We start from the raw sequence: 20,224 nt of genomic DNA on the forward strand, positions 1-20,224 counted from the left end.
ACACATGTCATGACACGGCGAAACGCGCGAAAACAGGAGAGGGTTTTCCCGTTATTTTCTCCCGACTCCGATGTCCGATTGAGCCTAAATTTCCACAGGATTGTTATTTTATATATAAGTTGTGATACACGAAGTGTGGGACTTGGACAATACTGTTTACCGAAAGTGTATAATGGCTTTACAGGCAGTGGACACTATTGGTAATTATCAAAGACCAGTCTTCACATTTGGTGTATCTCAACATATGCATGAAATAACATTGCAATAACATGCTTTCTGATGCTTGATTTCGAGACCTCAAATTCTAAACTTGAGGTCTCGAAATCAAATTCTTGGAAAAATACTTCTCTCTCGAAAACTACGTCACTTCAGAGCGAGCTGTTTCTCACATTGTTTTGTACTATCAACCTCTCCCCATTACTTGTAATCAAGAAAGGTTTTAAACTAATAATTATTTTGAGTAATTACCAATAGTGTCCACTCAAAGGCATGGACGCTATTGGTAATTGTTCAAAACACTTGTTAGCATACAAACTTATACTTGATAAACGAGCAATGGAGAGGTACCTTCTCACTCAAATCATAAAAGACTTCAGCTGAAGCCTTTCATTATGTACCTGAAAGAAAACAAAGATGCAACAAGGGTGAATTTTTTTGTCATAATCTCTTGCAACTTCGATGACCAGTTGAGCCAAATTTTACCTGAGGGCTGTTGAGTCTGCTGCCACTTAGCGTTCCAAAGTCTCCCTTCAGAAACAATGGCTCGTCAGATGACCCATGACCCCATACAAAATAATAATAATAACAATACACTATACTATTCAATAAAGGAGTGTGCAGTTTAATACCATTTCAAATTCTTTCAAAACAACGCAGTTGTTGGTTGATCATTTTCCTATAACTATTGTCAATTGATTGGTTAGAAACAAACAAACAAAGAAGGGGTTTCACAAATGTCTAATTTTTTATACACTCATCCCGACGGGCCATGAAACGCAATTAATAAAAGCGAAAGAAGAACATCTACTGGTTAAAAACCAATAAATTGTTATAGGCAATATCATTTATTACTGATTGACAAGTGCGCTGTACTTCTCGATATAAAAATGAGCACGATTAACAACCCTGAGGCTGAGGCAATGTCGTAAAATGAATGTACTCGTGGTGTTATTATTGTGAATGTAGTACTGTACGAATGCCAGTTAAATGATAAAAAAGATTAACAAAAAGGCTGTGGAGGGCTGCTGGCTGCCGATATTCAAGTAAAACATTGTTGGAAACGACACTTGGAAGTGATAACGTTTTAGAGAAAGAGGTAATTTTTCACACACACAAATTAGTCCTAAGAAAAAAATTTAAAAGGGGTTTTAATCTCGAATCTATATCAGTATGACCCATTTGTGGGTCATTTTGACACTCATTCGGGGTCACGTTGACCCCGAAATGAGTCGGGCACCACGCGACCGGGATCTCGTTCAATTCTGGGCCCAATAGAGCTGCTTAACTCTCTGCTAAGCAGAAATGATCCGGATGCCAATCATAAATGGTACATGTGACGTGGTATTTTGGCTAGTAAACTTGTTCTTGTAGGCATAATTTTGTTCTGCTAAGCATCTTTTAGTGCTGAAGCAGGTCTATATGAATGGGCACTACACCGTAAAGTGTTTCGATGAACCAGTTATTTCAAACCAGTCGCGGCTCACTGAGCAGCGTGAATCTTGTAATGCTCACTGTGAGACCAAGCTAGATGAATTACAGTGACCCCCCCCCCCCCCAACTACTCCTGGGCGAAGAGAAGCAATTATGGTTAAGAGTCTAGATAAAGGGGAATAAAATGTAATGACTAGCTGGGCATGTGCCAAATTTCATTACGAGTTGCTTTAGCGGAAAATAGTGCTCAACAGAAATGAGCAGGATATCAGTCACAAATGAGATGATAGTTTGGCTGGTAACCTTGTTCTTGTAAGCATAATTGTATTGTGCTAAGCTACTTTTTGTGTTTAAGATGAATCAGGGTTAAAAAAAAACTCAACCGTACAACTTAGTGGGACGTGCACTATGCTACTCAACCACGGCCCCCCTCTTGGTGTGAAGCTGTTTTGCTTGTTGTTTTTTGTGTCGGGTAAAGTTGTTGTCGTCTTCTTTTTGTGTCCTTTTCTCTTTCTCTCAATGTGTAAAATGAAACATAACAAAGACCAATTATTAGACGGAATAATTACTACTATATATATACAGACTACAAGTATATCATTATTTACAATGACATTGCCATCACGGCAGACACCCATAATAATTACATGTACACAGTAATACATTAACAGAAATAGTTCCCACTTATAAAAACAGGGAACCCGACTGCATGTCACATTCAGTCTCGTTTTGGGTTCACGCTGCATTTGGTATAGAAGACAAAACACAAAAATGGCTGCGTCGATTCTCCCCTTCTCCGCAACAAATCTTGCAACATATTATCCGGGCGCTTTTTTGGCCCTACAAAGTTCCACTCTGCTGTTAATAATTTCGAAGTCTTATATAGCGCACGATATCTACCAAACAAGGTACTCAAGGCGCTGTTGTCTCTCTTTTGCTCTTCAGTGTTCCTGGAAGACGCTGATGTTTAGCAATGATACCAGTCTTGTCACTCACTGTAACCCAGTCTGATCAGTCTTGCACAATACTGATTCTGAAGGACGCTGGCTTCACAAATCTCACCTGTATCTCACATGTAGACGGCCAACTATAGCTGTCGCCTGCAAGCTGGCCTGCCTTGGGGTAAAGAGGCCATAGCCCGCGTCATACCACCATTTTAACATGTGAATGTTGACTCTTCACTCCTGATCTTTCGCTCGTCAGTGTTCCAGGAAGAAGGTGCTGTTTAGCAATAATAGCAGTTACACAACCTCTTGGCCTATACCCCGTCTATACCGTTTCAAGAAGGATGTGTTTTGAAAGTTCGCTAATTGAATACAACAATTTCATTGGATAAACGTGCAGTGACGTAAGCCTTCCATGTGTTTTTATTGGTCCGAAGTGACGTCTGGCACATGCACTTTCCCCGTGTTAAATACAATGTAGATGAATGGTGATTGTGGACGTGGGGGCTGGAGGCCACTCTCTGGCGTTATGCACGAGCTTCGGTGGAAAGTGTGGTGTCAAACTGCCTTTCTTTCACATTAGTGTAAATTATGTGTAATGCCGACAGCAGGACGCCGAGTGCGATGTACACGAGCACCAACAGAGTCGGCACGGGTAGGGCTTCGGCCAGGACGTCGCCCGGGTACGAGTTGTGAACGATGGTCAGGACAAGCAGGGTGCTTTTGTTGGCCGCGCAGAGTGCCATTGCCCGGCTGGTAGCGTGCTCCTGCCCGGACAGCGCACCGATGATGTAGGTCACGGCTACCATGAGGAGGAGGTAGATGAGAACGGAGAATGCTCCGACCAACGAGGCTTGTATGGACCTTGGGATCTGTATAGTCGTCAGGGTGACCATTACTATGACGAGAAGAGGCGGAACGAAGCTGAGAAACTGTTTTGAAAGTAGAGAAGGGAGGAAAACAGAATGATCAAGTTATTCAAAGTGGGGAAATAACATCTTCTTCTTTTTGTCTTCCTTTTTTATAACTTTTTTTAAAGTAAGATCGCCTAACATCACAAGGCATGACGGCCACTTCAAGGTGAGGGCTACACTTAACAGATTTAGAGCTTTCGACCCAAATGAACTGTCCCATGGGCACATTGCCATCTACATGGACTCCAGGAGTGAGGATGGGGCGGTTATGGACGCAAGTCTTTGCCGAAGGATAGTGATGATGATGATGATGGAACCTAACCCTAACCATATCGTGTTAAGCCCGGTTCATACTTCCTGCGAATGCGAATGCGAAGCAAATCTTGACGTCACAAATTCGCAACGAACAATTCGCAGCAGTTGCCCTCTGCTCTACTCCCTTGCAAATATCGCTGCGAAAGGAGGGTGTGACGTCAAATTCGCTCCGCATTCGCATTCGCAAGAAGTATGAACCGGGCTTAAATCGTTATGTGTTTTTCGGAACATGGTTGTCTGAACATAAGGGGTTTTGTTATACAGTCACCAGATACAATCTAGTATGGAGATACAATCTAGTATGGTTTTGGGTGGCACTATGTACATGAGTATGATAATATTGTGGAAACTTTGCATGAATGTGGATATAATCTAGTATAGTAAGGTTTGCAGTTGCATCGTGTACATGAACAGAATTTAAAACTTTGCATGGCGTAGAATTGTGGTTTGGTTTGCTCATCTTTCGCCTACTTACCCTAACCGTATGGTTGGCCCATTTCTCGTTGTACTTTCGCAACGCCATGCCCATGGATAACCCTATCACGTACTGTATCAGGATCAAGACGATGGTGTCATGTGGGATCTCGACTAGGTTGAGCTCCGAGAATGCCGACGAACAGAAGACAATACCCAGCGGAATCATGCCCACGGACATGGCGGTTGTGAGCACGATGACCGACAAGCTGAAAAGTAAAGAATGAAAGTAATCATCACATTATTTAGAAGGAAAACACACAATATATGCCTCCTATATGATTTGAAACTTCGTAGCTTTGCATGGTGGGCTACGTTTGGGTTATATTATGCACATGTATTAATGAGTTAGGATTTGAAAAATTTGAGGGGATTAGGATAACATCATGCACATGTACAAGTACATGTACACGTACATGTATACATGCACACGTATGTGCATGTACATCTACGTAAGCCTTCATGCATGAGTATGGTTTTGAAACTTTGTATGATGGGGATACAATCTAGTATGGTTTTGGGTGACACCTTGCATGTACATGAGTAGGATAACTATGGAAACTTTGCATGAATGTGGATATATAAGGTTTGCAGTTACATTGCGTATCATGAGCAGAATTTGAAACTTTGCATGGTGTAGAATTATGGTTTGCAGTAACATCATGTAGGACCTAGGATTTGAAACTTTGCATGATGGGGATACAACCTAGTTGGTTTGGGTGTGAATAGGATATGCAACTTTGCATAACATTGTATATCATACAATCTAGTAAACTGAGGTTTCCAGTAACATAATTAATTTACAGGAGATTTAAAATTGTGCATGATCGAGATACAATCTAAAGTTTGCGGTAACACCATGCACATGAGTATGAATTTGAAACTTTGTATGGTGGGATACAATCTACAAAAGACCAAAATGTATAAAGACCAACTGATAAAGGCATATACGTTGTGTTCTTGAATTAATCCATAGTGCAAAAACTCGACATTTCATTGAGTATGCTCTGTGTCGGGACAGAATTCATGTTTTTGCGCCATTATGTGTGTATTTCAATATTAGGCCAATCGAAATAAAATCTGATAGTGAGAGGAAAAGTTTCTTGCACAAGGATGAGATACAAGGATGTATCACAACTTCTCATATAAAATAACAAACCTGTGAAAATTTAGGCTCAACCTGTCATCAGAGTCGGGAGAAAATAACGGGAAAACCCACCCTTGTTTTCGGACGTTTCGCCGTGTCATGACATGTGTTTAAAATAAATCCGTAATTCTCGATATCGAGAATTTATAAATGATTTAATGTTTTCTCAAAAAGTAAAGCATTTCATTGAATAATATTTCAAGAGAAGTCTTTCACCATTACCTTCTGTAAACCCTGTAAGTTATTTGTAAATCTGTGAACTTTTTTTCTGTAACGAAAGTGTCCAATGGCTTTAAGTTTTATAAAATTGAAGAAGAAAAAACACTCATAATAACTATCTGCTGTCTTCCTTCATACAGACTTATAAGTATTATAATTTTTCATGATATGTATAATCCGTTCATGCAGGTGGGTAATAAAATGTTGTCATAAAACGTGACATTACATATTTTCTGTATACGTTTTGCCATATTTTGTGTATCAAAAGCAGTGAGTCACCATTGCTGTCGTAAAAAGTCAGCCCATCAGTTTTAGATTAAACGTTAAAAAAAAAAAAGTAATTGGATGATTATGATTATTGGAAGATTGCCCAAAAAAAAATTAAACACAACTTTGTGGATTGAAATGAACTCTAAACAAACTAACGATCGGAAACGTATAACAGACTGCAGGGGCGTCAAAGTTTCGACTCTAAAGGTACCTGACACCTTTGGTAATTGTCAAAGTCCAGTTTGTCTCATGCTTGATGCTTTATGAATAACCACCTAGAAAGCTAACTGATTGTCCAAGGTGTGGTTTAGGGGTGCTCGTGTTGCGCGGTCGTGAAAGTGCAGTATTTTACAAAGTGCGAGGAAAAACATCCTCATCATCTTAAAGCTGTTGATGGGTGGTGGTTGGACGCATGTCTCAACGTGCATCTCAACGTTGTGCATAAAATAACAAACTTGTGCAAATTTGAGCTCAATTGGTCGTCAAAGTTGCAAAATAATAAAAGAAAAATACAAGTTAGGTGCTTTGAGATGCTTGAACTCGAGACTTCCCTCAACTGAGGTCTCGAATTCAATTCACTTTTATAAGAAATTACTTCTTTCTCAAAAACTACTTTAGAGAAGTATCATCTTAATCTACTTTTATACCTGGGCCCAATTTCATAGAGCTGCTTAAGCACAAAATTCTGCTTAAGCAAAAAATTCCTTGCTTAGTAAAGTCAGATTATCGGCCAAGACCCACCTCAATTGTTATGCTAAGTAAACAACATCTAAATACCCGTCTCAAGCAATGTACATGGCATGAAATTTTGGCCAGTAACATGTGTAAAATAAGCCAGCTATTTTCGTGCTTAAGCAATTTTTTTGCTTAAGCAGCTCTATGAAATTGGCCCGTGTAGAAGTTTCAGCTTCATACGTCGAGTTATTGGAAAATATTATAAATCACAGAGAATGTTTTCAGGAAATTCGCGTAAGTCCAAAGTATTATTTTCGTGATTTTTTGTTGACTCATTTCTAAAAATTATACAGCACCTCAGCAAGTCATATGGTAACAGAAGCTTTCTACCATAATTTTCTTAAATAAAAAACATTGAAGTTTAATATGTGGACGTTGTGGGGTTTTTTTGTGTACAAAGAGTAGGCCACCCAAAACCTCACACTGCCTACTTTAATTAAACTCAATTCAATTGGACATTTATTTCATATTGACATCCTCAATGACAGTGAATACAATTTGTAATAGACAATTTTAAAAGGGAGTTTGCAACAGAATCGCTATAAGTAAAACAACAACGAACACAGCCCCAGTTCAATTCTCACCATAAAGTCACATCCGCATTGGTGTAATAGGCGAATATGGGCGACAGGATATCAGCCGGACAACACGATGCAACCAAAATGGTGATACCATCCGAAAAGTGCAGATGCAGAGCTAAGCTCAAGACGTAGGCACTAAGAGGTGCAACGAACACCACCGCTAAAGTGGTCAGCCAAAGCGCCGTGGGTTTCTTGACGCAGTTCGTGAAGTCATCCGGGGTGACTCTACACCCGATGACCATGGAGCCAGTGCTTATCACAACATGGAGGAAGAATTTCTGGATCCTGATGACCGTTTCGTACTCGGGCAGATTCGCTGTCTCCACTTCCATCTTTGACGAAAATGATGTATGTCCGGAACAAAATTACTCTCCAAAGCAGCGACACTCAAATAACACCAGTCGTCATTATATGTTCCTTTTTCCGGTTTCGTGAATAGCTCTAGTGCAACTTCAGCAGTCCCTGCGTTGTCCGATAAGTCGATACTCAAATAACACCAATTGTCATTATAATCTATGTTCATTTCTCATGGAAACCGTGCAACTTCAGCAGTTCACTTTTTCCCATGTCTCCCAAGTGATGGTCGAACACTATTGTCATCAAAATTTGTGTTCCTCGTTCAGGTTTCGTGAGAAGCCGCGGTGCAACATCAGCATTCTGACTTTGTTCCTGCGTTGTTAAAACAAGTCGATAGTCAAAGAACACCAATCGTCATTAAAGCTATGTTCCCTTTCCGGTCTCATGGAAGCTGCGCAACTTTAGCAGGTTTTTTTTCCTTCGCTGTTACAACAACTTTCTCTCGTTCTCAGTAGACGTTCCTGCTGCAGGGACGGACAACTTCCACAGTTGTTCAAACTTCGCTTGTGTTTCTGTGCATATTCATGGTTTGTTCAAACCCCAGGCCCCAGCAACGGCCGGTCGGCCTTGCACAGTCGGACAATACTTCCATATTGTGTGCTCTGACTATCCTACAGATTCCTTCAGGACCACTCAACTGTAATAAACCGAGCCCGGATAATCACGTTTCCAGAGACAAACAACAGAAGGCCCGACAGCAGAACTCATTATTTGGATTTTTAATGGCACTATAGACACGTTTGGTAATTGTCAAAGACCAGATTTTCACTTGATGTATCCCAGCATAATGCATACATTTAATAACAAACCTATGAACATTATTGGGCCCAATTGGTCATTTTACCAGGAAAAAACAGTAAAACACCCTAGTTGCACAATTGTATGTGTGTGCAGATGCACATAAAGTTGTGCACCAAGGGTGTTATTTTCTGCAATTTGCCTTATTATTTGAGTGAGAAATTACCTCTTTCTAAAAAACTGCGTTGACTTCACAGAGGGAGACGTTTCTCACAATGTTTTATACTATCAACAGCTCGCTCCATTGTTCTCTACTAAAAGTAAGAATTTCTGCTAACAATTTTAAACGAGTAATTACCAGTAGTGTCAAGTGCCTTGAGAAGTGTGTTGTCGAAGTGCGTGTGTTTTGCAGGTTATTGTCAGGTTCAAGCCGACTCTTGGAGCGACATGGATAAAACTAACAGAGTAAAATTGGTTAGCACCCTATATTCACAACGAGAGAATAATGTATGATGATTGTTAATAGTTTCAAAGCATGTTGGTGATAAACGTTATCATCCAAAACCATACAAATTTAATGGATTTGAAACAATTTATGCGGGTGGGTCTTTGAGCCTTTTGTGCACAAGGCGGTCGCTTTAGCGATCACAAAACTTCAATGACTTTCGCACTGACAAAAGTGCAGCAATAAAAACGAATCGGTGACAAACGCCTGTGTGAAGTTTTGTAAATGGAGGCATCTTCTGAGACCAATCCCAGTCAGAAAATCAATAGTCCATTATGTTTCGATTTTCATTTTTTTCGAAATTTGTTTTCGCCCAGCATCAGGAAAAGCCTAGTAAGGCCTACCATTTTCAAAGGACGGTTAATTGTTGTGAATATTATACAGGTTTATGCTGACTGACAAAACAAGAAAAACTTAGCCTCAATTAGGTTTATGCAGTGGACCATACTATTGGTAATTACTCAAAATATTTATTAGCATAAAACCTTACTTGCTAACGAGTAAATGGGACGCTCAGGTTGATGGTATAAAACATTCTGAAAAACAACTCCCTCGGAAGTGGAGTAGTTTTCGAGAAAGGAGACATTTTCCACGAATTTGATTTCAAGACTTCAGATTTAGAATTTGAGGTCTCAAAATTTAAGCACCTGAACGCACACAACTTCGTGTGACAAGGGTGTTTTTTCTTTCATTATTATCTCGCAACTTCGACCACCAACTGAGCTCAAATTTTCACAATTTGTTATTTTATGCATATGTTGAGATACACAAAGTGGGAAGACTGGTCTTTTAATTATTTAATTAGCACTGCTACCGTATGCGTAGACCACTGACTCAAAGGCACTTTGGTAATATTGTCAGAAAGCACTCAAGTTGTTCAGTAAAGTTTTTCTCTTTCTCATTCGATAACCAATTGATGTAAAAACACTGGTCTTTGATAATACATTAGGGAATGATATTAGGGGGAATGGAAATAAAACAAACAAACAAACAGACAAAACTTTGCTTGAAGGAATTCATAAAAATCATAACAACAATTCTCTTCTTAGTCTAGATTAGCTTAGCTATAATTCATCACAGAATACTCCTAACTGCAGTTCTGTATAATGACAATTTCAGTGATCAGTTTCGCCACAGGGCGCTGTACGTTTGAAAACAATGCGTTCCTAAAGCGATGCAACAGTGGTTTGACATCTAAGAAAAACGGCTCTAGAGGGCGCACTATTTTAGTCTGGTGCTCCTTTTACAGTTTTTATTTTTGTACCAAACTGTGGCACGGACAGCAGGTACCATTCCTAATATTCCATGCGCCGCGAAAGTCAACAAAAACTTGTGAAGTTGAGTTTTTGCTCTCCACTTCCATGAGTTTAATCTGTTTTATGTCCCAACTTTGCCAGGAATTAAGAGTCTTCTTACAAGAGCTGTAAGTTTCATACTTTATGAGCACTTTGTTTACGGTTTTTAGTAGTTATTTCTTGTGTAAATCATTCCTTATTTCCGGCCATGTCAGTGTCACACCGTCACTGTCGGAGTCAGACACTCTGTCAGCCAACAACACAGTAAACACTGTACTAAAAACGTACTGCAGTACTAACACTACGCCGGATTCCGAATATTAACACTAATTATTATTTGTAAAAATCTCCCGGCAACCTACCGCCAGTGCCACAACTTGGAGTCCAACAACTTTTTCATTTGTTTATTCTTAATCTTACTCTTAACTTTATTAAGACTATGAATCTAGTTGCAATAACGTACGGCAAGAGGGTTACGTACACATCGCAACTACAAATAAAAATGATAAATAATGAGATATTCCTTTTTTTTGTAAAACAAAAATTGAAAAGTGGTAGCGAATACAAAAATCCTTCCTTATTTTTTTAATGTAAGGACGAAGGTCAAAAACATTTTATTCGGATTTCTTTAATGTTAAATTTGATATGGTATCACTATTACGAACAGAGTTTAGTTTGTTGAGAGGTTCAGTTGTAGTTTTATTAGTCATGTTATTACGCTCTACAAAAACATGATAAGTTTACCACTGTACACTGTGTAGGCCTAGTTGAAGAATGGTTTATATAAATAATGAACAATTTCTGATATTTTATTGCCTTTTTTATTCAACTGGATTATGTTTTTATTGTTAAGGGCAAGGCTGCTCATCGTACAGATTAATCTACATGTAGCTGATAAGGTCTTGCCTCCAGCCGGCCGTGCCTCTTCAAGTCTTTCAGAATGATGGCTTCAACATCCTCAAATTCAGCACCAGGGATGTCTGGGTCTAACTTGGGTACCCTTCAAGTTGCTCTAGACATCATGAAAGACACACAATTGTAAGTGGGAAAAACTCACAAGACAACTTGCATGTGATATCACATCCTCAAAAAGCACCTTCATTGGGGTCATAAACACCCTCACTGGGGTCAAAGGAGACAATTGATTGGACGATAGCTGTTCTTTGTGTGTAAAAACATGCAATGAGCTCAGCGTCTGTGTACATATAGCATTTTGGGTTATGCACAGGGTCTAATCAATTAATTCAATCCATCAAGGTTTGGAACTTGATCTTTCCCCCTTTCCCTGATTGTTTTTGCTTCTTTTTCTTTTCCAGATTTCATTTTTTACTATGTGTTGGACAACATGCTTCCGGGTAACAGTGATTTAGTTTACTTTTGTTGTCCATGACCCGCATAGTAATGTTTTGTCCTTTTCTTTGGTATTTTTTTGTGTGTCCTTATGCCAGACTAAATTCTTGTACTTGCAGGCTCCCCTCATACACTCATTTTTCATTGTTCTAGCTGCCCTTGTGTCATCATAGTTTCTGTTTACCTCTTTTCCTTTTCCCTGTCCTTGGTTGGCAATCCATTATTATTGTTATCCGTCTATTTTCATTTCTTCGGGCAGTGTGTCCAGTCCATCTTCATTTAACTTGTTTTATTGTCCTTATGTTGTCTCTTACTCCAGTTGTCTTTAAGGCCAAGTAAAAAAAAGAAACATGTTTAGCGTCCCCGTCCGCTTCCTTTTTACAGGCCGCCTCCTTTTTTTCCCCTTTTTTCAATGCACATTTTCTTCTTCTTTTTTATTATTTTTTAATTTTTTAAATAGGGTTATTTTAATTGATCTCAGCAAAAACAATCTGAATGTCTTGTCTGAATGCCTCGACTAAATTGTTTCATTTATGTTTTGTGTATTTCAGCAGTAGAAAAAACAATGGATATTTGACATTTTAACAAAGAATGGCGGCCATCTTGAAATAGAAAATAAAAAGCCCCTCTTCCTCCTTTTTTTGAAAAACCTGGACGTGAAACATGTTTTGTTTTTTTACTCGGCCTAATGGCCGAAATTATGAAAAACAGCTGATTTATCTTGTTGTTATTGTTTATTATCTGATCAGCTCATCATGTACGCAGCAGCAGCAGACAGTAGCTCTGAAGACAATCCGTAAAACCATCTGTGACCTCGTCGACAAGAATACTGACCTACAGAGAAGTATGTTTACTGTGCATCTTGTTAATTGTTATTAGGCCTGGGTGACTAGTGCAACTATTGATTGCTAAGTCAAGTCGCGACTACCATTTCTCAACTACACGGTTAATTGTGCTGCCTCGACTACTAAAAAATTAGTCATGACTACTACAAAAATACCACTACCTGTTTGGTGAAACAATTGTGTCGTTCACAACTATTCAAGACAACATAATTTACTTATGAAACACAAACATCAGAGACACAATCTTTCAATTCTTTCAGCGTGAATTTTACTGTATTGCATCTGTGGCAAACATTGTGCCGCAATTCTATTTGGGAATTTAAAGACACTGGACGCTATTGGTAATTGTCAAAGACCAGTCTTCTCACTTGGTGTATCTCAACATATGCATAAAATAACAAACCTGTGAAGACTTGAGCCCAATTGGTCGTCGGAGTTGCAAGATAACTTTGAAAGAAAAAAGCACCCTTGTCACACGAAGTTGTGTGCTTTCAGATGCTTGATTTCGAGACCTCAAATTCTAAACTGGAAGTCTCAAAATCAAATTCGTGGAAATCTACTTCTTTCTCAAAAACTACATTACTTCAGAGGGAGCCATTCTCTCACAATGTTTTATACTAACAACAGCTCCCCATACTTCAAATACGTCAAAAAGTAAGGTTTTGTGCTAATAATTATATTGAGTTATTACCAATAGTGTCCACTGCCTTTAAAATAAGTTTCGACTAGTATTGAAGAGCGACTAGTCGAGTAGTAAACTTTACTAGTTTTAGAAGCCCTTTGTAAGAAGCTACTATTCTTCTTGTAAACTATTATTAAACCATTTACTAAGTAACCGTGCAATTTATGTTTGTTCTCTTGTCATAGTATCTCTGGAGTTGTCAAAGGAAACGAGCGGCACCCCAGTCACGGTGTCAGTCCTCAACTTTGTGAACCACTGCATCCAAAAGTTTCCACGTCTGTTTGTGGGAAACAGCGTCGCAGCATTCAATGCTAACGAAACCATGGGCCCAGTGAGACCTCAGCTACAGGCCCCTCAAGATCCAGAGTACTACATATGCAAAGGTAGGAGACGGGATGCCAGACCTGAGTGTTAAAGGCAGTGGACACTATTGGTAATTGTCAAAGACTAGCCTTCACATTTGGTGTATCTCAACATATGCATAAAATAACAAACCTGTGAAAATTTGAGCTCAATAGCTCAATCGGTCATCGAAGTTGCGAGATGATAATGAAAGAAAAAAAATCTTGTCACACAAAGTTGTGTGCGTTTAGATGGTTGATTTCGAGACCTCAAGTTCTAAATCTGAGGTCTCGAAATCAAACTCGTGGAAAATTACTTCTTTCTCGCAAACTATGGCACTTCAGAGGGAGCCGTTTCTCACAATGTTTCTTACCATCAACCTCTCCCCATTACTCGTCACCAACAAAGGTTTTATGCCAATATTTATTTTGAGATTGGTGTTATGACCCTTTTAAAGACTACTCATTTCTGAATTATCATAATAATAATAAATAATAATGATGAACATCACTGAATGCCCAGATATTGCTAATATTGTTCATTTCTGTAAATCAAATTTTGTCAGTAAACATGTCAACAAAGACCACAGGGCTCATAGCTCCAAGTTTTTTTACTGGCTCTAATTGCTGCTGTAGGGTGTCATGGCCAAGTGGTTAAGTAAGAGCATAGAAATAAAGTTCTGGGCTCAATTTCATAGAGCTGCTAAGCACAACAATTTGCTTAGCATGATATTTCTTCCTTGATAAAAACAGGATTACCAACCAAATTTCCAAGTGATTCTCAGGATAAGCAAATAACAGCCGAATACCAGTAACAAGCAATATGCAACAAATGGAAATTTGGTCGGTAATCTTGTTTTTATCAAGAAAGAAATTTCATGCGAAGCAAATTTTTGTGCTTAGCAGCTCTATGAAATTGGGCCCTAGTGGTTAAGTAATCAGAGTGTGGGTTCGAATTTCCAGTTGTGACACCTGTGTCCTTGAGCAAGATGCTATGCTATAATTGCTTCTCTCCACCAAGGGGTATAAATGGGTACCTGCGAGGGTAGAGAGGTTGATATTGTGTATGAAAAAGCTTTATGAAGGCATGGCAGCTCGGGCTGTAATCCTGTATATATAAAAAAAAAATTGAAACCGCATTGGTACGGTTATTGTAAAATGCGCTATATAAGAACTAGTTATTATTATGATTGTTATTATTATTGAATAATTCGCTTCTTTCTAATTGCACAGGACTGAACATGTGGCTTCTGTCCCGTCTGATGAGAATCCTGAACGATTATTTCTGCCTAACCCTCCATGATCAAGTCATCCAGATCATTGTTGCTCTACTGCAGGCCGTCAAGTACAAAGACCCGCCGTCCTTCACGGAACTCTTGAATGAACTCTGCGAGCTTGCAGCAGGTGAGATTAATATTAATAATAATAATAAAGACTTGTAATGCGCACATATCCACCGTGCTGGGTGTTCAAGACGCTAGAAAACCAAAAAATAAATGAAACAAAACAGACACAACTAAATTAGTCCTTGAAAACCTGTGACTTAAAATAAGTTTTGAGGAGAGATTTAAATTTTGTGGTATAAACACAATAACTAAGATTGAGTTGTAGAGAGTTCAAGATGCGTGGCGCAGATTACTCCACTTCCCCACCCTTGCACTTTGTTATTATTTATAATGGTAATAGAAAGTTGAATTTGAAAATTTGTATAAATAGGTGCGGTTTGCAGGAGCATCACCAGCGAATTTGGTAGAGCTGCTAAGCACACGAAAATTACATTTATTTCTTGATAAAAACAGGATTACCAACAAAATTTATATTTGTTGCATATCGCTTGTTACTGGTATTCAGCTGTTGTTTGCTTATCCAGAAATTCACGTGGAAATTTGGTTGGTAATTCTGTTTTCATTAAGGAAGACATTTGTATGCTTAGCAAATTTTTGTGCTTAGCAGCTCTATGAAATTGGGCCCAGTTCTTTTCAGAACCAACGTTGCTTAAAAAGATTGACACACAGTGCTACGGCAAACCTCACCTAATTATACTCCCACCATGCAAAGTTTCAAAATATACTTACTGATAATCTTACTAAGATATGCTTGCCAGATGAATGTTACCAGACAAAATACTGTGTCACAATGTAACATATTTTGTGACTGGTATCCAGTTCTTTTTTTGCTGAGCAGAAACTTCTCAAGCAATATTGTCTGCTCTTGAGCTTTTCTGCTTTTGATACTTAATAGTAGCTCTATGAAACTAGGCCCTGTTTCTTGTTTCGTGCCACAATTCTAGAACTAGAATTCCCTATTTTGAACTAGAATTCCTGTTTTGAACCCCTGTGTGGATCTACTAATTCCATTCACGAAATAATATTTTATGTCGTAGATGTATCAACTGCCGTCAAACACAACTTTTCTGCAGGGGAGAGAGATGAACTTGACATACCACTGGAAATCCAACGCTTCATCGTCGACGGGAACCAGCTAAGCAGCTTACAGGTATGCGTAATGCTCTTACTGATAAATCAGTGGCGTGAGTGGTAGATGATACTCATGCTTACATTTGGACTGTGAAGGGGTAACCCTGTTTCAGCCCCAGAAGTAGGTCGCAATATGCCCCAGGTGACAGTTGATTTGTGTCGACAGCCCAAATCAGTTACGTGTAGCCCTAAACATGAAGTGCCCATCCGGCCTTGTGATGTTGGGCGATATCTCATAAAACAGTAACCTTGTTAATTAATGTTATTAATACCAGGCCTTTCGGGGTTTGGCATTTTAGGTTTTAGCCTTGTTTGGGGCAGACCTACATAAAAAAAAGGTTTGAACAATCTTTAGCGTGATTTCATTGTATTTATTTGGTTCATGATAACAGAGTCTCCACCAAATTTCTTTTGCACTTTAAGGATATTGAAGACATGTCTGGCATCTACACCAGCCCTAAACGTATCACTTTGAAGTACTTCACAAATTGCAATCTGCTGCAGTTGGCTCTCACGTAAGTTTGAACAAAACATAAATAATGGTCTATAAATAAGGGAATCAATGAGGCCTGGTTCTTGATAATTTTACAGAGACAAAGTCGAGGTAAAATATAAAGTTAATGCTCTGTTTTTCCTCTTTCTCTTTGATGCAGTAAGATATTGGGTGAAATGGTATTTGATCTCTCCATCACACCATGTCATCAAGAACGTGGCATTTGGAATACATTGTTACAACAGTTCAATGCTGGACAGTATGAAGTTAAGCAGGTAAGCAGGTTGGAAAACCAAATTATTGTGAAAAGTATTTAAATTTGTTTTACACCCCCTTAGCAAGTTGTTGTGCTTACATGCTTTATGAACTTGAGCCCAGGCCTTTAAAGACAGTGGACACTATTGGTAATTGTCAAAGACCAGTCTTCTCACTTGGTGCATCTCAACATATGGATAAAATAAACCTGTGAACATTTGAGATCAATCGGTCGTGGGAGTTGCAAGATAATAATGAAAGGAAAAAACACCTTTGTCACACGAAGTTGGGTGCTTTCAGATGCTTGATTTTGAGACCTCAAATTCTAAATCTGAGGTCTCGAAATCAAATTCGTGGAAAATTACTTCTTTCGAAAAACTACATTCTCAAGGGAGCCGTTTCTCACAATGTTTTTTACTATCAACAGCTCTCCATTGATCGTTACCAAGTAAGGTTTTATGCTAATAATTATTTTGAGTAATTACCAATAGTGTCCACTGCCTTTAAGGTTTTTTTTCCTCCTAGGATCATTACCAACCATGTAGAGTAATTTGATGGTTAAATTTCCTTCCACCCATCAGGCTACCATGGACGTCGTGGCTAAGCTCTTCACCTTGGGATGCGTTCCCCTTCAAGACGTTCTGGATAAGCTCCTGGAGTACATCATGTGTCTGCTCTCCCTCCGCTTCTCTGCGGACGGATTAGAGGGATATGAGTGAGTAGAATACGTAATCCAGATTAGCTCGGAGGGATAATCTCTTCGGGGGATAAAATCAGTGCATGAAACTTTGCATGGTGGAAATCGATATGGGAAAGGTTTGCGGTAACACCAGTCAGAAGACGATCAGAGCATACTGATCGAAACGTCAAGTTGAAACCAACGGTTCTTTTCAGAACCACCAAAACTCATTAGAGATAGTTATAACATGGTGTTACCGCAAACCTTTCCATATCTGTGTAAAATCGCCGCCAATGCTCTTTTTGTATACATATGAGATAATCTTTTTTTTTGTAAGCTAGTTCAGAAAAGGCAGGTACAAATACTTGATGTGAAGGGATTACAATGGCGAACATGAAGACTTTTAAAGAAATTGCCATTTGCAAATCCTCTAATCGTAATTTTTATTTTTTAAAGTAAAATAACTATAACCATTACTATTTGGAAATGGCGCCCAAGTGCGACCATACTTCTCTTCCAGTAAGGAGACCTCAACAAGACACTGGACACTTTTGGTAGTTGGCAAAGACCAGTCTTCTCACTTGTATTATTGGTGTATCTCAACATATGCATAAAATAACAAACCTGTGAAAATTTGAGCTCAATTGGTAGTCAAAGTTGGGAGATAATAATGAAAGAAAAAACACCCTTGTCACACGAAGTTGTGTGCTTTCATATGCTTGATTTTGAGACCTCAAGTTCTGAGGTCTCAAATCAAAATTACTTCTTTCTCGAAAACTACATTACTTTAAAGGAACACGTTGCCTTGGATCGGACGAGTTGGTCAAAACAAAAGCGTCTGTAACCGTTTTTTATAAAATGCATATGGTTGGAAAGATGTTTTAAAAGTAGAATACAATGATCCACACAAGTTTGCCTCGAAATTGCGTGGTTTTCCTTCTACTGTGCAAACTAACATGGTCGGCCATTTATGGGAGTCAAAATTTTGACCCCCATAAATGGCGGACGTGTTAGTCGACGAGGTAAAAGGAAAACCACGCAATTTCGAGGCATGTTTGTGTGGATCATTGTATTCTACTTTTACAACATCTTTCTACCCATATACATTTTATAAAAAACGGTTACAAACGCTTTTCAAAGACCAACTCGACCGATCCAAGGCAACGTGTTCCTTTAAAGGGAGCTATTTCTCACAATGTTTAAAACTATCAACACCTCCCCATTACTCATTACCAAGACAGGTTTTAGGCTAATAATTATTTTGAGTAATTACCAATTGTGTCCACTGCCTTTAACAAGGGACATACAAGGCCTGGAGTTGAGCATGGCTGGATGCCTGATGGAGATCTACCCGCTGAGCCTGGAGCATCGGACTTACTGCCTCCCATCGTCTGTCATCAATGTCACCATGGAAACCATGGCTCGCTATCTGCCTCTTGGTGGACTCTCCTCACTCCAGAGAGGTACTTGATTAGACGTTTATTCGCATGCTAGTCACTGAGCTACATCCTTAGTGAAGACCACCATTTTTGACCTAAAATTTGATCAAAAATATTTGTAAAAAAATGGCAATTACAACCCCCCCCCCCCCCCCCAAAAAAAAAAAGAAAAAAAAATGGAAAAAAATGTTTAAAAAATAATTCAAAAATGGTACCTTTGCCTCCCCTAACAAAATGAAAATGGCTGGTTACACCACTGGTGCACAGCTGTGCCACCCTACACAATCTGCACAAGTGAAAGCTTACAAATGGTAGGTCAACTTGCTAGAAAATGCTACCAAAAGTAGGAGGGGTCAAGAAAATATCCATCCAAATGCTCACGATTTGGGTTGCATTTGTTTCCTTTCAAGAAATATTTTGAAATAAAAAATCTGTATTTTTCTTTTATTGATTGAAGTGGAACTAAGAGAAGCTGTTTGTCAGATTCTTGTGTTCGTCTACAATCAGCCACCCCCTCGTCGTCTGTCTATGGACATGATCAGACAACGACAGACGAAAGTCATCAATAGCGCCCTCATTGGCAACTTAGGAAAGAGTTCGGAACTTCAGGTAAAATAAAGGATTTTCCTGCAATTTTTACAGTCACGCTGAGCCTGCTACATACTTCACTCGAAAGCAAAATTTGGGTGATGGCAATAATATTTTCCTAATTTTGAGGCAAGGAAAGTCGCTTCGCTTTTGCTTTCGTGTGAAGTCTGACCCCGGCTTGAGACTAACAAATGTCACTTAATCTTTGACAAAATATAAAAAATATGCACCAATGATCTGCCTGAAAACTTGCTCAAAGAAATTATCCAGCCTTTTTAACTTAGATTTGTTTGTTTTCCGGTGTAGTTTATCGTAGCACCGCTTCTAAAAACCATCCAGAAGGAACTTTCAGCCGTCCACGACCCAACCACCCTGGCACCCTCGTCAGTCAGTTGCATCACCAGGAAAGATGCCATCCGCTCCCTAGCAACAGCTGCCATGGAAACCACTGGTTCTTGCATGAGCAGCGGGGATGAGAGGCCGGCTAAGACCAGGCGTCTGACACTGCACAGGACGCCAGGGAAGAAGTTACTGAAGGCTGAGTGAGTAGGTCCCGCGTACTAGGATTGGTTGTGGTAAAAGAACCCAGAACACTTATCTTGGAAGAGTAAGAGTAACCCTGGTGTTTCTGGTTCACAAAGCAAGCACCCTTGTCTACATGTCACCCTTTTCACTGTGGTACCACCTAGTGTAAGAGTGCTCTATAACTTTTCTGTTTTGGTTGATCTAACTTTGAACCTTTTGGAATCTTATTAAACAATGTTCAGGGAAGCAACGAGTAGTAGTTCAGCTGAAGAGGAAACGTCGACCAACGCTGTGAACTCGGCAACCTTGAAAGAGGTGATTGAGAAGTTGATTGAGAAGTTGATCAGCCTCTTCCAGTGTGTAGTCTCAGCTCAAGCAGTAAGTCTTTATTACTTTTTTTGTTTAG

General features: G+C 39.2%; 2 protein-coding genes across 2 annotated transcripts in view; one reads left to right on the plus strand and one right to left on the minus strand.

The window, feature by feature from the left end:
* Positions 1-843: 843 nt before the first annotated feature.
* Positions 844-8,418, minus strand: LOC139941673 (ileal sodium/bile acid cotransporter-like). The gene is made up of 3 exons (XM_071938270.1): positions 7,253-8,418; positions 4,299-4,506; positions 844-3,526 (listed from the first exon to the last, which is right to left on the minus strand). Exons 1-3 carry the CDS (start codon positions 7,579-7,581, stop codon positions 3,122-3,124), a joined length of 942 nt encoding a protein of 313 aa, XP_071794371.1. The 5' UTR covers positions 7,582-8,418; the 3' UTR covers positions 844-3,121.
* A 1,742-nt stretch (positions 8,419-10,160) lies between these two features.
* Positions 10,161-20,224, plus strand: part of LOC139941839 (serine/threonine-protein kinase ATR-like) — a 42,599-nt gene continuing 32,535 nt past the window's right edge. Inside the window, exons 1-13 of the mRNA XM_071938464.1 lie at positions 10,161-10,272; positions 10,998-11,182; positions 12,244-12,338; positions 13,207-13,404; positions 14,596-14,766; positions 15,746-15,858; positions 16,263-16,354; positions 16,493-16,607; positions 17,169-17,302; positions 18,566-18,729; positions 19,163-19,314; positions 19,600-19,835; positions 20,061-20,196. Coding sequence (XP_071794565.1) covers positions 11,085-11,182; positions 12,244-12,338; positions 13,207-13,404; positions 14,596-14,766; positions 15,746-15,858; positions 16,263-16,354; positions 16,493-16,607; positions 17,169-17,302; positions 18,566-18,729; positions 19,163-19,314; positions 19,600-19,835; positions 20,061-20,196 — 1,704 coding nt within the window. The 5' untranslated portion in view covers positions 10,161-10,272; positions 10,998-11,084. The remainder of the gene's footprint in view (positions 10,273-10,997; positions 11,183-12,243; positions 12,339-13,206; positions 13,405-14,595; positions 14,767-15,745; positions 15,859-16,262; positions 16,355-16,492; positions 16,608-17,168; positions 17,303-18,565; positions 18,730-19,162; positions 19,315-19,599; positions 19,836-20,060; positions 20,197-20,224) is intronic.

This window comes from Asterias amurensis, chromosome 9 (assembly GCF_032118995.1).
Source record: "Asterias amurensis chromosome 9, ASM3211899v1".
NCBI classification, from domain to species: Eukaryota; Metazoa; Echinodermata; class Asteroidea; order Forcipulatida; family Asteriidae; genus Asterias; species Asterias amurensis.